The sequence below is a fragment of the Triticum urartu genome, chromosome 4A (genome assembly GCF_056163025.1).
Source record: "Triticum urartu cultivar PI428250 chromosome 4A, HENAU_Tu73, whole genome shotgun sequence".
Taxonomy (NCBI): domain Eukaryota; kingdom Viridiplantae; phylum Streptophyta; class Magnoliopsida; order Poales; family Poaceae; genus Triticum; species Triticum urartu.
Window position 1 is genome coordinate 572,608,524 of NC_141876.1, and position 20,275 is coordinate 572,628,798.

A 20,275-nucleotide genomic window follows, 5' to 3' on the forward strand; every position below is an offset into this window, starting at 1 on the left:
ACGTACGCACACAAACTATCTCTAGATACTCTAAAAGTACGCCCCCGCACGTTCACATATGTTTTATCTTTCTCTCATGATATATACAACGACGATCATTGTATTTGAAGCGAAAACAAGATACGTACATTGGACTTTAGAATCCACTCATTACGGTCACCATTTATGTTTTGTGATTATTATAGTCACAAACTAACCGTACAACTCTATATTTGTTCAAGACACGACTAGTTGACCAGTTAAACGCTTCACGTGGCACCTCTAGTGTTGCATCGCATTGTCTCACTACCATTGGGCCCACCTGTCGGTGTGTATAAGAATAAAAACAAATGATAAAAAATATTGGATGGGGGTATTCGAAGTCATGACCACGGACACAGCGGACAAGGTGGCCTTGTACTGGTATGTTGAGCCGTCTGTCTTAACACACAGGAGCTAGCGTGATGATTATACACACGCACGTATGCACATGAACTGCATGCATGCAACACTCACACGTACACACACAGCTATACAACACCCACACGTACACACACACACGCACGCAACATTCACACGCACGCACGCATGTATGCACACCACACGGCCAACACACACGCTCACGCTTAAGTGCTCAACCTACACGTACATGCGCACACATCAGGCCCTTACACAACCAAGGGGTTCCCGCGCACGGGTTGGAGTCTTATCGTGCCTACGTAAATTTATGGTTATCTTACTTTTTTCCTCTACGAACTGATAAGTGGGACCCACAAGGAACGTGGTCAATTTAACCAGTCAACATAGTGCCACGCAGATTATTTGGCCTGTCAATAGAGTGCAATCCGATGCCGAACGGTTAGCAAGTGACTGTATAATCACCATAAAACATATATAATGACCGTAATGAGCGTATTCTGAAATCTGGTGACCGTATTACGCTTTTCGCTTGGAAACACTGACAGCTAGTGTATTTATCTCTTCTCTCGCTCTCTCTGTGGAGCCGAGTAGGCCAACATGGCAGTGCCTAAATTAGTGGACACCACCCCATTATTGTTGTATTGGTTTCGTAACAACAAAAAAGCATTCACGTCTACCGTACAAACTGTAGATATGAAGACGAATACAAATATTTGAATCCATTTTATGCCCAGCTTCTCTCTGTAGGCCCTCCAAAAGTACATCTCTACATGTTCTTGCTTGTTACACCTAACAACTATGCAATACAACACTACTACACTCTAACACAATAAATCATATGTTTTTAGTTTTACTAGATCTCGTATTGTTACTTAATTATTCAGTTTGCATACATTAAAATTACCTTTAAAATGTATGGCTAGTATCATTTAGTGATATGAAAGGTCAGACTACACACACACAAAAAAGGCCCAGTACACATTCAAGCATTTCACATCTTTCTCTCGCTCTCCGTGTCAAACCGACTATGCCAAACTACCCTGTCTACCGCGCGAGAAAAATCCCGCCCTCGGCTGTTTAATCGGGTTTGTATCGATGGATCGTGCGAAACATCGAAACTATAGTAGTACATGAAAATGTACACAATACCATGGCATGTGTCAGATTTAACTGTGGACTGTGGTAACACCAAATTCAGTTAAGAAGATAGCATTATAACTAACACGTAATTCAGTTCTTGTTTTTTAACCAAATATTCAGTCGACCCTTCAGGGTCATCTAGTACACAAAATATTAACATTTACTATCAACCAAGAGTTTACTAAAGAACTTCAAGCTACCTGAATAAAAAAATTCAAGATATGGATGTTATTGGTATCTTTATCGAGAATGTCGATACTCTTTTGATAGATGGAAATATCTGTTGTTTCCACAGAAAACCGGATCATATTTTCTGGGTGAGCACCTCAAATTTTCAATAAAAAAACCCTGATCAACATAACATTTTTATACCTGATCTGGCAACTAAATTGAGCGTGGGTCAATGGCGGAGGCAGGAAAACTTAATCAAGGGGGGCAACTTGATGTTAAGTCATGTTGGGGAGGGCCAAAGCCAACAAAATCATGATAATACACAGAATTAGCAGCAGGTAATCACTTGTGTAGTGGAAAATTCTGCTTGTTGGCCTGGGCCGGGGCCCGTGCTGGCACCCCCCTGCCTCCGCCACTGGTGTGGGTTATCTAATTTAATCCATTGGTATTTTCCTCATAGAACATACTGAACATATACAGGTAGCTAGAGAGAACTAAAACTGAAATTAAGATATATTGAGCTAGGTGATTTCCCTTATCCAGAGCATAAATGCCATATTATACTTAATTTAAGCTATGCATGACTAAGGAAAATAAATGCTTTATTATACATAAATCATCAGAGTTGAGCGTCTCGGCAATACTACAGTGGAAGAGATGACCGACAGACTGATGAAATAGAAGATTTATGTCTTCGTTGTATGAACCCCTAGAGAGGCTAATGTAGCACTTAAAATTGTTAAGAACTAACAGTGTCAGGAAGTGCTTTATCTTATCAAATGAATCACATCTCAGTACACCATGTAATTGCCGCAGAGCTTTCTTGCATTTTAGCATTTGTGTCCTATGTGTTACTGCTGACGTGTAATAAATAATAGTGGTGTGTAAGGAAGTTGGATAAATCTTGTTACCACTGAAGGATCTTGAGCAGCGACAATGCCTCCTGCCATGACAACCAAATGAATCATTAAACACTAACCAAGTAAGCCAAATAAGTGAGAATTTGCAGTATGACTGAAGATGTGTATTGTGCCGAGTGCCCGCATAATTGCAAACAAACCCAACTGGACAAAGATAGTCCTCACAAATACGATACATAATGCAGCGAGGAGTGTGTGCCATTTCCACCAGAGCAATGGAGCTTGAAAAGGATCAAATATGAAACGGAAATGTTGATAACTTTACTTAGTCGCAGAGACTGAAGCAAAAAAAATCCACAGCTTACCCTTTTTCTAGTCAAGAACCTGCAGTCAAGAATGCAACTGAGTAAAACAATGGTGTAATGATTAACAAATAATTTGGTATACAGGTATACAGCCTGATGGCACTGGCTATTATGAAGGTGAATATTATGCAATCAAAATTTTCTGCCATGAAACAGGGGACATAATATTTCTTAAAGAAATGAGCCAATCTGAACAAATCTGAGTATTACAAAATTATTATAAGCAGATCTACAACATGCATGTCCTGATGTCCATACACAGCCTATCTCCAACTAAAATTTTGCACCATCCTGTTGAACATGGAATTCTTTGGCCCACCTCTCTCCTACAAAGGCATGAAATTAACCCCATTTAGCAGGAAACAATAATTTTCCTATGCACGCTTAATCTTGGGCATGAGAAACTCCTGATCGACTAAATAAGTATTTAGGTGTACAGGCTTTTCACCAATTTCGTTATAAGAGGATAATCAACTTCTCAACTTTGTGGTAAAATGTACTCCCTCCGTTCCAAAATAGATGACTCAATTTTGTACTAACTTTATACAAAGTTGAGTCATCTATTTTGAAACGGAGGGAGTAACTGAGTAGGTTTTGTTGAAAGAAGAAATACAACACACCACGTTCTTAGGATCAATTGTTTAAAAACAGAATATATACACAATCAAGTTTTGCTCTGTCTTGCAATATACTAACCAAGGGAAACAAAATTTTCCATCTGACTTGAAACTGAATAGATAAAATACCACTCCTCTCCCACTCCACACCCCAATGAGACACTTTCTCAGTTCAACAGTGTACAACCTGTAGATCCAAATTATGGAGACCATGGTTGAAGTGCCATCAATACTGACTGTACCTCGTTACAATACATGCATAGCAACTACCTGGAATACCTAGCAACTTAAAATATATGCTTGAATGAAGCTGCAGAATGAAACAAAAAAGGGAGACAAGAGTGAGAGCAGAGGGGAAAGAGGAGGCAAACCTGAACCGCCTCGGCATCCTTGCTCCTGCTCCTGCTGTGCCGGGAAGGAGAAGGTTGCGGGATGCAGGAGATGCGTGCACAAGCTGCAGGTGTCGGTGCCCCACCTTCTGAGGCCGCCGCACCACTGCACTGTGCATGCTCCTCGACGAAGAGTCAGAGCGCAGCCGAACTAAATCTCACAATCCACCATAAAGTTTGGCTCAAGATCACGGTCGCCTAACTAAATCCAATTTGTTCCAAATTTATTAAAGATTCATTTATCCACCAACATAATGATCACCATGCTCATCTATTAGACCTAAAATCTCATAATCCACCAAACATCTTTGACTATCTTCTCAAGACACAACCACCTAACTAAATCCAACTAAAATCACAGAGAAATTTGGTTCAATATCACAATCACCTAACTAAATCCAAAATTTTCAAGATTAATTAATACACCGAACATCTTTGACTATATCCTCAAGATCACAATCAACTAACTAATCCATCAAAAATCTCATAATCCATCATAAAATTTGGTTGAAGATCACAATTGCCTGACTAAATTCAAACTTTTTCAAGTTTATTAAAAAATTATTTATCCATCAATAAAACAACCAACATGCTCACCTACTAGTAGACCTATATTCACATAATCTACCGAACATCTTTTACTAGCTTGTCAAGATCCCAATCACCTAACTATATCCAACCAAAACCTCATAATCCACCGTAAAAATTGCTCAAAAGATCACAATCACCTAACTAAATCCAAATTGTTCCAAACTAAATTAAATATCTGTTTATTCACCAATATAGTAATCACCATGCTCATCTACTAGACCTAAAATCTCATAATCCACCAAACATTTTTGATTATCATCTCACGACACAATCACCTATCTAAATCCAACTAAAATCTCATAATCTAGCGTGAAATTTGGTTCAGTATCACAACCACCTAACTAAATCCAAATTGTTCAAGATTAATTAATCCACCAAACATCTTTGACTATCTCAAGATCACAATCAACTAACTAGTCCATAAAAAATCTCCTAATCTCTACTCTTATAGAAAACAGAGTTGGTGATGATGGTGTGCCTGCCATCCTGCAATATAGGCCATCCGATTTATATCCGACGGATAGGAAGGAAACTATGGCAATTTTACAAAAATATACCCACACCCCTCTCCACATTTGCAAATAAGGCCTTCCCTCGTTCATCCTTTTCTCCCACAAGATAAACTACTCGTACAAATGCATCTTGATTTTCCGTGCAACGCATGGGCATCTTGCTAGTCCACCATAAAATTTGGTTCAAGATCACAATCGCCTAACTAAATCCAAATTGTTCCAAATTTATTAAAGATTTATTTATCCACTAATATAATAATCAACATGCTCACCTAGTACACCTAAATTCATATAATCCACCGAACATCTTTTACTAGCTCGTCAAATCACAATAAACTAACTAAATCCAACCAAAACCTTATAATCCATCATAAATTAGGTTAAAAGATCACAGTCACCTAACTAAATTCAAATTGTTCCAAACTAAATTAAATATCTATTTATCCACCAATATAATAATCACCATGCTCATCTACTAGACCTAAAATCTCATAATCCACGAAACATCTTTGATTATCATCTCAAGACACAATCACCTAACTAAATCCAACTAAAATCTCATTAATCACAAAGTTCAAGATTAATTAATCCACCAAACATCTTTGACTATTGTTAAAAAAAACTATCTCCTCAAGATCACAATCAACTAAATCCATTGAAAAATCTCGTAATCCATCATGAAATTTGTCCAAGATCACAATCGCCTAACTAATTCCAAATTGCTCCATGTTTACTAAAGAAGCCGCTACTTCCTTGAGATTGAGGTTTCTTTTACCTCTAATGGCTTCTTTATTTCCTAAGAGAAGTATATTCAAGATCTTCTTGCTTGTGTTGCTCTTATTGATTAGCACACTACTGAGACTGCTATGGAGCTCAACATCCACCTTTGTGTCCACCTCCGCTCCCTGGAAGTCCAGATGAGCATCCGTTGCCTGGTGGCGGGTTGCTATGTGTGCTGTCTTGATCCCACATCCCGTGTTCCCTTGCTGGATGCCACCATAACCGCACGCTCAAGCACCAACAATGGCGAGCAAGAGCTCAGACAATCGACGCATACCTGAATTTTACCCACGAGACGTGCACGAGAACACGGCGCTACCTATCGTCAAGGTCAAGGGCGCACAGTAGGGGAATGTGGGATGCTTAATCAAGTGCGTGACACAAAATCCACAAACAGGACAAGGACACCAAGCCGGACCCACATGCACGTAAGATGCTGGGTCAAGTCCATCTACTACCACTACCCCCAGTCTCTCCGCCTTTATTGCCTTGTTTACTAGTTATTTTCAGTAGTGGTATCATCGCCTTAAGTCACTTGTGTGGCCCTCATCTCTATCCACCAATATAATAATCAAAATGCTCACCTAAATTCACATAATCCATCGAACATCTTTTACTAACTTGTCAAAATTACAATCACCTAACTAAATCCAACCAAAACCATATAATCCATCGTAAAATTAGGCTGAAAGATCAGAATCACCGAACTAAATCCAAATTGTTCCAAACTAAATTAAATATTTGTTTATCCACCAATATAATAATCACTATGCTCATCTATTACACCTAAAATCTCATAATCCACCAAAAAAATTATTATATTCTCAAGACACAATCACCTAACTAAATCCAACTAAAATCTCATTAATCACAAAGAAATTTGATTCAATATCACAATCACCTAACTAAATCCAAATTGTTCAAGATTAAATAATCCACCGAGCATCTTTGACTATCTCCTCAAGATCACAATCAACGAAATCTCGTAACCCATCATGAAATTTGTTCAAGATCACAATTGCCTAACTAATTCCAAATTGCTCCATGTTTACTAAAGAGTAAAGAAGTCACTACTTCCTTGAGATTGAGGTTTCTTTTACCTCTAATGGCTTCTTTATTTCCTAAGAGAAGTATATTCAGGATCTTCTTGCTTGTGCTGCTCTTATTGATTAGCACACTATTGAGACTGCTATGGAGCTCAACATCCACCTTTGTGTCCACCTTCGCTCCCTGGAAGTCCGGATGGGCATCCATTGCCTGGTGGCGGGTTGCTATGTGTGCTGTCTTGATCCCACATCCCTTGTTCCCTTGCTGGATGCCACCATAACCACACGCTCAAGCACCACCAATGGCGAGCAAGAGCTCGGACAATCGGCGCATACCTGGATTTTACCCACGAGACACGCCCGAGAACACGGCGCTACCTATCGTCAAGGTCAAGGGCGCACAGTAGGAGAACGTGGGATGCTTAATCAAGTGCGTGACACAAAACCCGCAAACAGAACAAGGACACCAAGCCAGACCAGTGCGGAACGGAGAGTGCACAGGCATGTAAGATGTCAAGTCCATCTACCGCCACTACCCCTAGCCTCTCCGCCTTTATTGCCTTGTTTACTAGTTATTTTCAGTAGTGGCATCATCGCGTTAAGTCACTTGTGTGGCCCTCATCTCTATCCACCAATATAATAATCAAAATGCTCACCTACTAGATCTAAATTCACATAATCCATCAAACATCTTTTACCAGTTTGTCAAAATTAATCACCTAACTAAATCCAGCCAAAACCTTATAATCCAACGTAAAATTAGGTTAAAAGATCAAAACCACCGAACTAAATCCAAATTGTTCCAATTATATTAAATATCTGTTTATCCACCAATATAATAATCACCATGCTCATCTATTACACCTAAAATCTCATCATCCATCAAAAAATCTTTGATTATATTCTCAAGACACAGTCACCTAACAAAATCCAACTTAAATCTCATAAAACCAAATCCAAATTGTTCAAGATTAATTAATCCACCGAACATCTTTAACTATCTCCTCAAGATCACAATCAACGAAATCTGTTGAAAGTCTCGTAATCCACCATGAAATTTGTTCAAGATCACAATCGCCTAACTCATCCAAATTTCACCATGTTTACTGAAGAACAATTTATCCACCAATGTAATAATCAACATGCTCACCTACTAGAACCAGAATTCACATAAGGCACCGAACATCTTTTACTAGCTCGTTAAAATCATAATCACCTAACTAAATCCAACCAAAACCTTATAATCCACGATAAAATTAGGTTAAAAAATCACAATCACCTAAACAAATCCAAATTAAATTACATATATGTTTATCCACCAATATAATAATCACCATGCTCATCTATTAGACCTAAAATCTCATAATCCACCAAACATTTTTTACTATCTTCTCAAGACACAATCACCTAACTAAATCCAACTAAAATCTCATAAATCACGGAGAAATTTGGTTCAATATCACAATCACCTAATTAAATCCAAATTATTGAAGATTAGATAAATACACCGGACATCTTTGACTAGCACGCACGCCTATCTTCTCTTCTCGAGAGGATGAAATCAATCTGGCTAGAGTGTTGACCACTACTAAAAGCAACTCGATGTGATTCTCTCTTTTTAAAGAGGGTGTTAGCTACGATCATGTCGTAGGCTAGAGCAAAGCTTAAGACATCTTCTCCTTGATTCCTGATGCCATAGCCAAAGCCCCCATGCACCCCTTCAAAATCTGTGTTAGATGTACCCACGTGGACATTGAGGGTCTCCTATGAAGAGCTTCTCGCCAATCGGTACACTCCTGACCATGTCTTCCAGGCCTTCCCAGAACTCCCTCTTGGTGTTCTCATTGTGGCCTACTTGCAGGGCATATGCGCTAATAACATTGAGAACTAAGTCCCCAGCTAACAGCTTGACCAGGATAATCATGTCCCCACATCTCTTGACGTCTACCACTCCATACTTGAGGCTCTTGTTGATCAAGATGCCTACGCCATTTCTGTTTGTAACTGTCCCGTTGTACCACAGCTTAAGCTGGTATCCTACACCTCCTTCACCTTCTGTCCCCTCCATTTGGTTTCTTGGACACAAAGGATATCAACACCTCTCCTCACCGCTGCATCAACTAGCTCTCCAAGCTTCCCTGTCAGAGACTCTACGTTCCAGCTACCTAAGCGGATCCTACTAGGCTCGGCTAGCTTCCTTACCCTTCGCACTCGTTGAGTCAAATGTGAAGACCCTTGCTCATTTTCCACTACATCAGGGCGCCGATGTAGCGCGCCACTAAGGATGCGACGACCTGATCCTCGCTCACTTGCCACTGTATCCAAATCAAGCTACGGCATGCCACCGAAGGGGTGACAATCCGGCCCTTGCCCATTTGACACCACACCCAGGTTCCGGTGTGGCACGTCGTTGAGAGGGTTACGTCCAACGAAAATCTTTTGGGTTTCATCTCCATAAGAGTGACTGAGTTTTTATGTTGGCTCGTCAAGCCTATCACAACCCTCCTCCTTTACCAGGGCTTGGACCGGCTATGTTGAAAAAACATAGGCGGAGTTGGTTCAATATCACAATCACCTAACTAAATCCAAATTGTTCAAGATTAATTAATCCACCGAACATCTTTGACATCTCCCTAAGATCACGATCTACTAAATAAATCCATTGAAAATCTCGTAATCCACCGTGAATTTTTTTCAAGATCACAATCGCCTAACTAAATCCAAATTGCTCCATGTTTACTAAAGATCCATTAATATCCACCAATATAATAACCACCATGCTCACTTACTAGAACAAAATTAACATAATTCACCAAACATCTTTGACTATCTCGTCAAGATCACTGTCACCTAACTAAATCCAACAAAACCGCAAAATACACCATGAATTTGGTTGAAAGATCACAATCACCTAACTAAATCCAAATTGTTCCAAACTAAATTAAAGATTTGTTTATGCACCAATATAATAAGGGGCCTGCTACGCGTCGGCCTATGGATATTTTTAACAACAGATGTCTTATTGCGAAGACATTTGCAACAGAGGTTATGTTGTGTTTTTTTTGGCAAACTAGGTTGTGTTTGTGGTATTTATTTTGCATCATGGGTTGTGTTGCAGATTTTTTTTTGCAGCATGGGTCGTGTTGTGGGATTTGTTTTGCAACATAAGTCATGTTGCGGGATCTAGCCCCTGTGGGATTTAGCTCTTAGTCGATTTGCAAAAAGGGGCTAGTTGTAGAATCTCTTTCTAAAACAATGGACCAGGTGCTCTTGACTGTCTAATGAAGCCCATCCAACAGACATGGAGGCGGTGGACGCTCGCATAAGATCTGTCGGTTGAAGGGAATCATTTCCCTTATAATAATCACCATGCTCATTTAACATACCTAAATTCTCATAATCCACCACACATTTTAACCATCTTATCAAGACACAATCACCTAAGTAAATCCACCCACAATCAAATAAATCACCGACAAATTTGGTTCAATGTCACAATCACCGAACTAAGTCCAAATTGTTCATGATTAATTAATCCATCGAACATCTTTGACTATCTCCTCAAGATCTCAATTAACTAATTAAATCCATTTAAAATTTTCGTAATTACCATGAAATTTGGTTCAAGATCACACTAGCCTAACTAAATCCAAATTACTCCAAGTTTATTAAATATCTTATCCACCAATATAATAACCATCATGCTCACTACTAGACATAGATTCTTACATAATCCATCAAACATCTTGTCCAACATCGTCTAAGATGGTTTGGGCATATTCAGCGCAGGCCTCCAGAAGCCCCAGTGCATAGCGGACGGCTAAAGCGTGCGGAGAAAGTCAAGAGAGGGCGGGGCAGACCGAATTTGACATGGGAGGAGTCCGTTAAGAGAGACCTGAAGGATTGGAGTATCACTAAAGAGCTAGCTATGGACAAGGGTGCGTGGAAGCTTGCTATCCATGTGCCAGAGCCATGAGTTGGTTGCGAGATCTTATGGGTTTCACCTCTAGCCTACCCCAACTTGTTTGGGATTGAAGGCTTTGTTGTTGTTGTTGTTGTTGTTGTTGTAATCCATCAAACATCTTTGACTATCTCATCAAGATCACAATCACCTAACTAAATCCAACCCAAACATCAAAATCCACCGTGAATTTGGTTAAAAGATCACAATCACCAAACTAAATTAAAGGTCTGTTTATCCACCAATATAATAGTTATCATGCTCACATACTAGACATAAAATCTTAAAATCCACCCAACATCTTTGACCATCTTCCCAAGATCATAATAACTTAACTAAATCCACCTAAAATCACATAAATCATTGTGAAATTCGGTTCTATATCACAATAGCCTAATAAATCCAAATTGTTCAAGATTAATCAATCCATCGAATATCTTTCAGTATCTCCTCAAGATCACAATCAACCAACTAAATCTTTCTAAAATCTCGTAATCCATCATGAAATTTGGTTCGAGATCACAATCGCCTAACTAAATCCAAATTTTCTCAAGTTTACTTATTCACCAATATAATAACCACCATGCTCACCTACTAGACCTAAATTCACATAATCCACCGAACATCTTTTACGAGCTCGTCAAGATCACAGTCACCTAACAAAATCCAATCAAAACCTCATAATCCACCGTGAGATTTGGTTTAAGATCGCAATCACTTAAATAAATCCAAAATGTTCCAAACAAAATTAAAGATCTATTTATCAACCAATATAATAATCACCACGCTCATCTACCATACCTAAAATCTCATAATCCACAAAACATTTTTACTATCTTCTCAAGATTAAATCACGTAACTAAATCCACCTAAAATCTCATAATCCATCATAAATATGGTTCAATATCACAATCACCTAACTAAATCCAAATTGCCCAAGATTAATTAATCCACCGAACATCTTTGACTATCTCCTCAAGATCAAAATGAACTAAATAAATGCATCAAAATCTCATAATCCACCATGAAATTTGGTTCAAGATCATAATCACCTAACTAAATCCAAATTGCTTCAAGTTTATTAAAGATCCATTTACCCACCAATATAATAACCACCATGCTCATTTACTAGATATAAATTTTCACAATCTATTGAACATCTTTGACTATCTCGTCAAGAAAGCAGCCAGCTTACCTTGTTGTTAGCAATTTGCATCTGGAATTGCTCAACACAACTAGAGATAGTGCCAAATGAGCCAGCATCAGCCTGCAGAAGGTCACATGACAAGTATGGTTGAATAAATGGATGCACAGCTAAATGTGAAGTCCTGACCATAAAAAAGATATCACAGTACCTCTGCAAAAACATCACTTATCAACTGCTCAGCTCTGCTTATCTGGTCAGGAGTGCCCGAAAGATCAGCCAATCTTGTCCGTGACCCGGGTTGAACATCCATGTCCCTTGTTACTTGGATCTTTGCCCCTGAATGAAGTTGGATATGCTTTATAGTTTCTCTAGCATTTCCAATGATAACACCAACCTAAAAGAAGTTATGAACATTATCAGTTAGCAGAGCAAAAAAAACTGCACTTCATGCAACCTGTTATCAACTACAAGAATGCAAAAACCAAACAAGTAAACTCCCAAGTAGCATACCTTCCATTTGGGATATCAATCTTTTTTGTTGTACTACCACTCTGGTATAGTGGTATCCACCACCATATGAAGAATACTGATGTGCATTTCCTTGAGAAGATAAGTGTGGGATGGAAGAACCATGGCCTGGAAACAAAACAACAACTCATTATATTATTGATAGATGCAGATCTGTTGAGTGAGAAGAACAACCTTCATGTGGACAACATAAAACGGGACAATAATGTCAGTACATAAGTAACAAACTAATAACTTTTAGAGCTGACTAAAAAAGTAAAAATATTACTGGAAATCGAGCTGACTAAAAATATTAGTGGAAATCACATCATCTATGCACTACATGAGATAATCAAATATTTGGCTCTGTGCCGATAGACAATCATCAATTCAGTATGTTACTATTTTTTGTATGTTAAAAAGGAACCACAAAAACTATTGTCATTTGTTGCATCTAGCAGACAGGGGCCAGTTCCATGAGACGTTGAATAAAATATTACATGATATAGCAGAATCAAACTATGGATACATATTTTATTTGAGCTGGGCATAAAAGGATTGTTGTATCAGTTCCAGCCTCTTATAGCTTCTGTTTGTCATCTAGATATTTAGGATGTTTGGTCTGATGATCTCCCCTACATTTGCTTGTTTAAACAAACAGGAATTAAAGTTTATGGAATGCAAGAAAAAATAGTTTGTAATTGAATCTGTGATTCTGTGAATGCGAAGGTGCATTCTTACAAATTATCCGCGCATGTTAGTTCCCCTGGCTGCATTATACAGACAACCCTGGTGGTGGTCGTCTGAGCATGCAAATAACAGGGACCGAGCTTGAGAGAAGATTACCAAGGGCGGTGGGCGTCTACTCAAGAACAGCTTTGACAAGTGCATCATACATTGGTGAGCACTGAGTACCAACTACCAAAATCCCCTATGTGCTAATAATGTCTGCTAATGATGTAATTGCATAAGCTTTTATATGATGGTTCTCAGTACTAGGTTTGGAACTGGTTTTATTTATATGTAACTACATCTCTATGTGAAATTGGGATTGCTGAATTTGTCGGGTTCCGCTACTAGTTCGAACTGCCCGGTCTTCTCCTGCCGCCGTGGCCCTCCCTGCTGCCTTATCTGCCCTCCTCTTCAACCTAGAGTGTCCTGAAGCCTCAAGTATTAATGCTACCGATGACAAAGATACAACAATTACCTTGTGTTTTGTACAGAAGTTTTAAATTGTTTTCATGCTCATAATTGTGTGGATGGTTGAACTGATTCAGGGGGGAGGGGGGGGGGGGGGTTGATTAGATCATTGCAAAAGAGAGGGAGGGAGGGAGAAGTTTACCATGACACAACAAAAACTGTGGGCCCACCTTACTAGCTTGAACCGAGGAGGTAGATATTGCAGGCTTTAACGAGTAACCACGACTAGCTGATTCACAAGATGATTTTTAAGCAAAATTGGTAGTAATAGCTAAAACCTGTTTAGAAGCACAACTACAGTATGTGCACTTAATAAAATACAAGTCAGTTTTGCTTGTGCTTTACTTTCTGTTTACGTTTTCCAGAAATTTACAAGGAATGGCACATGTCGTCTATAATATGTCCCTTTTGTGTGAATGTTCAACTAGGAGTAGTTTCATCTCGAGCACTGCAATAATACATGCTACTCTCAGCGACTACTAACATGAAGTTGCACTCAGACTCTCGCATATACTAAAGAGGCACTGTCAGTAAAAGTATCACAGTTTAGTTTTTTTACGGCCTATAGATTTATTTATATGGACAATACTGATCTGAAGAATAACACTGTAGATTCCTCTGTTACTTCTGCTAATGTGACTGTACAATCACTCCCTTTCAAACTTTTTGTAGGGAAACTACAACATGCATTTTTCTCACCTGAACATTAAATTAAGGAATGCAGAAGGTTCAGGGCTTGTGCGAATTATTGAAATTTTATATTTGTGGACAATGGAGAAACGCCTAAATGAGGCGGTAGAGTAGAATTTACACTCGTTGTTGCAGTGCGACTTTTGGGCATCCTTAGCATGATAAGCCCAAACACGAAGATTAGACGCCACCTTGAATTTGTCTGGCTGTTAACTTGTGGTCATCAAACACATTTATATTGTGCTCCGTCCATATGCTCTAGAGCAAACAAGCAATGATAGTGGACTGCAGTTTCTGGGGTATCACGTCCATTTAAACTGAAGGTGCAAGTTCGGGCCGGCCTTCCTTTTTTCCTTCAGATCTTTCTGTGTTAAGAATTTTACTGTTATAATTATACCATTATATATTTATTTTAGATACATGTTCAAAGATTATTTTATTTCACCCGAAAATACAGAGGATGCGGGAAAATAACAATTTCTCTATTTCCTGAAATCATTGTCTGAATTTGTTTACCATGTTTTCTCTATTTCCTTCCTTACAACAGTGTCAAAAATGGAACAAATAAAGTCTTGAGTAACTAAAGGCCATTCTGATTCCGGTATGGTAAATATTCGATGGATGACAAAGGGTCCCGGGGGAGCTCTTTTGTGTTGACGACACTCAGCATATTTTGCAAATATCCTCTGAGTTCACCATCCATGTGCCACAAGTCATATTTTCTGGTGCTATAAGTATAAAAAAGGTTAATACTTTGTTTTATTACCCCTTTGTGGTGTTGTTCCTGTACCTTTTGGCCTAAGAAGGCTATCTGAAACACTGAGACACATAAAGCTAAACATTTGGAGTATTGGAGTATGATTAAGTAGTCCAGTCAGCGTTACTAACCCCCACTTGAGCTTGGCTGTATTTCCTGGCTTAATGTTTGAGATTCTATATATAGCAAAAGTATGTGCAGAATTTTATGCAAGTTTGAAAGCCAATCAATTCCATGATTTGAGATGCAAAGTGACCCCTATTCTGAATTGGTCTTTGGATCCCAAATATAACTCCGATGAACATACAAGGAAATTTTAGTTGTGAAACGACACTTAGACATGCCATATTGCTATATGAGGGTGTTGCTATGTACAATTATAGATGCTTGCATTTGACTTCCGCTTTGATGTAACAATATACATGTAGTTTGTTGTCAATACTGTTGGAAGACCTTGTTCTAAAGTTTATGCCCAACATTTAAATTTGTGTTTTCATATTTTCTACTGAAATATATACCCTTGTATTTTGGTAGTTTTGCGGAGTACCGATGATGTCCTTTTTGTACATATGAAACCCTACAATATCTTTAGAGCATGGAGGAGTTCGTTTGTGCTGCCAACCCTCACCATATTCTGCAAATATCACCGACTTCACCATCCATGAGTGGCAAGTCATGTTTTCTATTTTCTGGTGTTATAAGTAAAAAAATGTTCATATTTGATGGATGAGACGGTACAATGTATTTAGAACATCTAATCCACACATGTCTATAACTTTGAGCCTTGGATGAATAATTGATGATTGAAGTGGGAACATGGGTGGTACCATAATCATGAAAGGCGTCTCCACGAGTTGATGCTACACGATATGAGGCTACAAGGTGACTCTGATTGCATCTTCAAATCAATGGACGAAAGGGAGTAAATAATAAACAGGGTCAATTTGAAAAAATATCAATCAAGATAATATCTTCTTTGTGAGACGGTTATTAAAATTGACCATCAATTTGTGTCTACTTTATCATATTATGAGCCTACGGGCACTCTACTAGTCTAGTTAGGATTTGGCTGGCAGGGAGGGGGGATGAGCTTACTTCGCGGCGAACTGGAGCTGGTACAGGCTTGAGCATCGACGTTATCGCCGTCGAAGCAGGAGCCGAGGAGCGCCGGGATGGCGGCGGCGTCCAGGTCGTCGTAGAGATGCGCGTCCGCCCCCACAACCCACGACGTTGCCGCGCCGCTGGGCCGCATCCCCGAAAATCCACGAACTACTCTCTCTATAGGCTATAGGCCGCCTTGCGTGCCCCGGCTCCCTCGTCGAACCCGGCGGCGGATGGCTACGCGGCGGCGATCTGGGAGCGTTCCCCGGCCGTCTCGGTCTCGTACGGGAGCGCGATGGGTACGCGGAGCGGGCCGCACTTGACGTGTAACCCTGGGTCGTCCGGGCGAGGGACTGGCCCGTACTTTTGTGGGCCTGGTCCACATAGGGGGAGACAGATGGGCTTTGGAAGCGGGGACTCGGTGAGTACTACCGAGGTGAGGGGAGACAGATGGGCTTTGGAAGCGCACACAAGTCTCGGAAGCGATAGCTAACATCCAAGGGGGATATAAGTCTAAGCCTTTGTTTGGGCTACAGCTTCTGATTCTCAGATTCTAGGATCCTAAAATCAGAAGCTCAAACAAACATGTCAGATTTCCATATAGCTTCCTAGAATCCGATTCCAAAAATGAACTACCAGCGAAGGGAATCCGAAAGCAGCGATTTTGATGATTCGTCCGATTCTGCAGCTTCCCGCAAAACAAAACGGTTCGTTTTGTGCCCCGCGGGCTGGGTCAACGACGCCCAACCCCCCTCGTCTCGTCTCCCTCCCATGGCGACCACGACGGCGACAATCGCGACGTAGGAGGTGTGCCTGCTGCGGCTGGAGGATCAGGCGGAGCCCGGCGGCGGCAGCGCCTGGGAGTACCTCGCCTGCAGGTTCCGCATGCGCGGCTCCGCCCCTCGGCCTCGCCCGCAGGCTTCCCTCGCGGCCCGCCCCCATCTTCTGGCCACCAAGCTCTGCCTCCATCGCCACTTCGCCAGCACAGTCGGCTCCAGGATGGGCGGATCTGACTCCACCATCCCCGTCCCTCGCCATATTCCGACCAAGGAGCCGCGTCTCCGCCGCTGCGACGCGCCGCCCCGATCTCCGCGTACGCCAGCCCCGTCGGCTCCAGGATAGGCAGATCCGGCGCCTCCATGTCTGCCAGCCCCATCGGCTCCAGGATAGGCAGATCCGGCGCCTCCATGTCTGCCCGCCCCGTACTCCGGCAACCAAACCCCACCTCCGCCTCTGCTGCTCGAGCTCCGCCCCCAATCTCTGCTCTGTTCTTGGCCTTGGGTAAACAAACAGTACATTCGGGGCTGCAGCTGCTTCAGATTTTCAGGGCAAACAAACAGTCTGCTTCAGATTTCCAGAATCTGCAGCTACAGCTGATTCTCAGAATCCAAGCCGAAGCTGATTTTCAAGAATCCGTAGCCCAAACAAAGGGGGCCTAAACCCAAGGGAGATGAGATTCTTGCACTCCCCGCGCCACAGATCCCATTGAGCCCGCCCCCAAAGCAGGACCCGAAACGGGCTCGGGTGGACATAGCAGATGACAAGGGAAATCAACTCCAGAGCAGCATCGGGAGACTGGGCAACGACACAGAAGCAACATCGGCGGGCTCCCGAGGGGAGTACCGCCGGGCACAATGAGTATCTTGAGCTGGAACTGCCGCGGTGCGGGCAAAGCCGCGACAGTCTGAGAACTTCGCAATTTAGCGAAGAAGTTTGTCCCTACCCTGCTTTGTATCGTCGAAACTCAGCTAGATAGAGCTCGGGTAGAAAATTTAGCAAATTCTCTTGGTTTTGATATTTCCTTTGCTGTTAGTAGCCAGGGCCGGAGCGGAGGCCTTGGCATTTTCTGGAACAATCCAATAAAAGTCGAAATTTTGGGTTACTCGGTGTATCATATTGACTGCTCTATAGATGAACCAGGTACTGATAAATGGCGTGCATCTTGCTTCTATGGAGAGGCATGTACACACCTGAGGCACCAAACATGTGACACCATGAAGGGAATAGCAAGTTTGAGCGAGCTCCCGTGGGTGTGTATAGGCGATTTTAATGAAGTCCTATGTCCAAATGAACAAGAAGGTATTGGAGAATGAAGCAATGCTCAAATTCAGGGTTTTCGTGATGCGGTCAATGCTTGCATGTTAATGGATTTGGGCTATGAAGGCAATTTCTGGACGTTTGAGAAAAAAGTGACCGGGGGAAGCTATACAAGGGTTCGACTGGACCGGGCCCTGGTGTCGGCCGAGCTTAGTGCACAACACCCGGAGGCTAATCTCAAACACTTAACGGCAGCTGGCTCAGACCACTGCCCGATTCTGTTGAACCTGAGAGGAGATCGGGGACGGCCTCCTGCTAAACCTCCATTCAGGTACGAGGTGATGTGGGAGTCTCATGACTCGTGGAAAGATATTATCATCCAACAATGGAGCCAGGAGCAGGTTTCCTTAACTATGGAGGGACTCAGGGAGAAATTAGAAGCAATATCAAGCAACCTGGGGCGATGGAACAGGGAAACTTTTGGATCTGTCCGAAAAGAAATAAAACACCTCAACGCTGAGCTGCATCATTTGAGGGGGGAGCCAACCAGGGTAGGACCGACGCATGCCGAGCTGAAAATAAATGAGAAACTTGTTGAACTATACCATCAGGAAGAAATCATGTGGAGGCAACGGTCACGTATACAGTGGCTAGCGGAGGGTGACAAGAATACACGCTTCTTCCATATGAGAGCCAGCATGCGGAGGAAGAAAAACATGATTAAAGCACTGGCCAATGCTCTTGGAGTGATGGTTGAGGACAAAGCAGAACTAAAAGGTATGGTGTCTAACTTCTATAAAAATCTCTACACTTCCGAGGGAGTTACAGGGATCGATCAAGTATTACAACATGTTCCTGTCAAGGTTACTGAAGCCATGAACGGACAGCTCACATCACCATACACAAATGAAGAAGTGAAAATTGCACTCTTTCAGATGTTCCCCACTAAGGCGCCGGGGCCGGATGGATTTCCAGCACATTTTTATCAGCGGCACTGGGACCTATGTGGGGAGGAGGTAACTAAGGCAGTATTGAGGATTGTTAGAGGGGAGGAGAGTGCAGCATGTGTGAATGACACGGTACTGGTTCTCATCCCCAAGGTGATCAATCCAACTCTTCTATCCCAATTTCGCCCTATTAGCTTGTGTAATGTTATTTACAAAATAGCTTCAAAGGTCGTAGCAAACAGGCTTAAAGTGCTTCTACCAGACACCATCTCTGAAGAGCAATCTGCGTTTGTTCCGGGAAGACTGATAACTGATAACATTATATGTGCATATGAATGTCTACATTTTATGAAGTGAAGCAAGGCGAAGTCAAATAGCTATTGTGCGCTGAAACTGGATATGATGAAAGCTTATGACAGACTTGAATGGTCTTATCTCCAAGCGATTATGATAAAGCTAGGGTTCAACCAAGTATGGGTGGACACAGTTATGGGGATGATCAGCTCTGTTTCATTCTCGGTTCAGTTTAATGGTGAGAGGCTTGAGAATTTTTTGCTGTCTCGTGGCATCCGACAGGGAGACCCGATCTCCTCCTACCTCTTCTTGATCGCAGCAGAGGGCCTTTCGTGTGTTTTAAAGTCCAGTTCTTGATCATCAGCACCCAGTGGGATCAAGGTGGCACCCACAGCTCCGGCTGTTAACCACCTTCTCTTCGCCAATGATAGCCTGTTGTTGTTCAAGTCAAGTGTGGAGGGGGCGGCAGAGGTGTAAAACCTGATGGATATGTATTGTAATGCCTCAGGACAGAGGGTAAATCATGATAAATCCTCTATATTCTTTAGCAAAGGGTGCCCGCAACATGTAAGGGATAGTATCAAAAATACTCTCAACGTTCAGAATGAATCATTGAGCGACCGATACTTGGGAATGCCAACAGATGTGGGACAGTCAAAGATGGGTACCTTCAGATATCTTCGAGACAGGGTTTGGGAGAAGGTGAAATGATGGATGCAAAAATTGCTGTCAACAGCGGGTAAGGAGGTACTCATTAAGGCGGT

General features: G+C 41.5%; 1 protein-coding gene across 12 annotated transcripts; it reads right to left on the reverse strand.

Moving 5' to 3' along the window:
- Positions 1-2,295: 2,295 nt before the first annotated feature.
- On the reverse strand, positions 2,296-16,577 carry LOC125552889 (uncharacterized). 12 transcript variants are annotated; one of them, XR_015601652.1, is made up of 8 exons: positions 16,228-16,574; positions 12,489-12,614; positions 12,187-12,372; positions 12,027-12,098; positions 3,924-4,092; positions 3,632-3,739; positions 2,936-2,954; positions 2,296-2,653 (listed from the first exon to the last, which is right to left on the reverse strand). XR_015601652.1 is itself a non-coding variant. In XM_087519020.1 (7 exons), exons 3-6 carry the CDS (start codon positions 12,286-12,288, stop codon positions 2,947-2,949), a joined length of 351 nt encoding a protein of 116 aa, XP_087375146.1. In that variant the 5' UTR covers positions 12,289-12,372; positions 12,489-12,614; positions 16,228-16,574; the 3' UTR covers positions 2,296-2,653; positions 2,936-2,946. The 12 variants fall into 12 exon arrangements, 4 of the variants coding, with proteins under 4 accessions (XP_087375146.1, XP_048572559.2, XP_048572558.2 ...); XR_015601653.1 differs by lacking the exon at positions 3,632-3,739 and having other exon boundaries at positions 2,896-2,954; XR_015601651.1 differs by having other exon boundaries at positions 2,296-2,954.
- Between the last annotated feature and the right edge of the window lie 3,698 nt (positions 16,578-20,275).

Bases quoted from the DNA above. Each gene is read 5' to 3' on its own strand.
- LOC125552889 (XM_048716600.2), bottom strand. From the start codon at position 12,288: ATGGATGTTCAACCCGGGTCACGGACAAGATTGGCTGATCTTTCGGGC. The intron at 4,093-12,026 runs GTAAGCTGGCTG...TGTGAGATTTAG, and splicing joins TGCAAATTGCTAACAACAAG to TTCGGCTGCGCTCTGACTCT. The intron at 3,262-3,923 runs GTTTGCCTCCTC...ATGCCTTTGTAG, and splicing joins AGGATGCCGAGGCGGTTCAG to GAGAGAGGTGGGCCAAAGAA.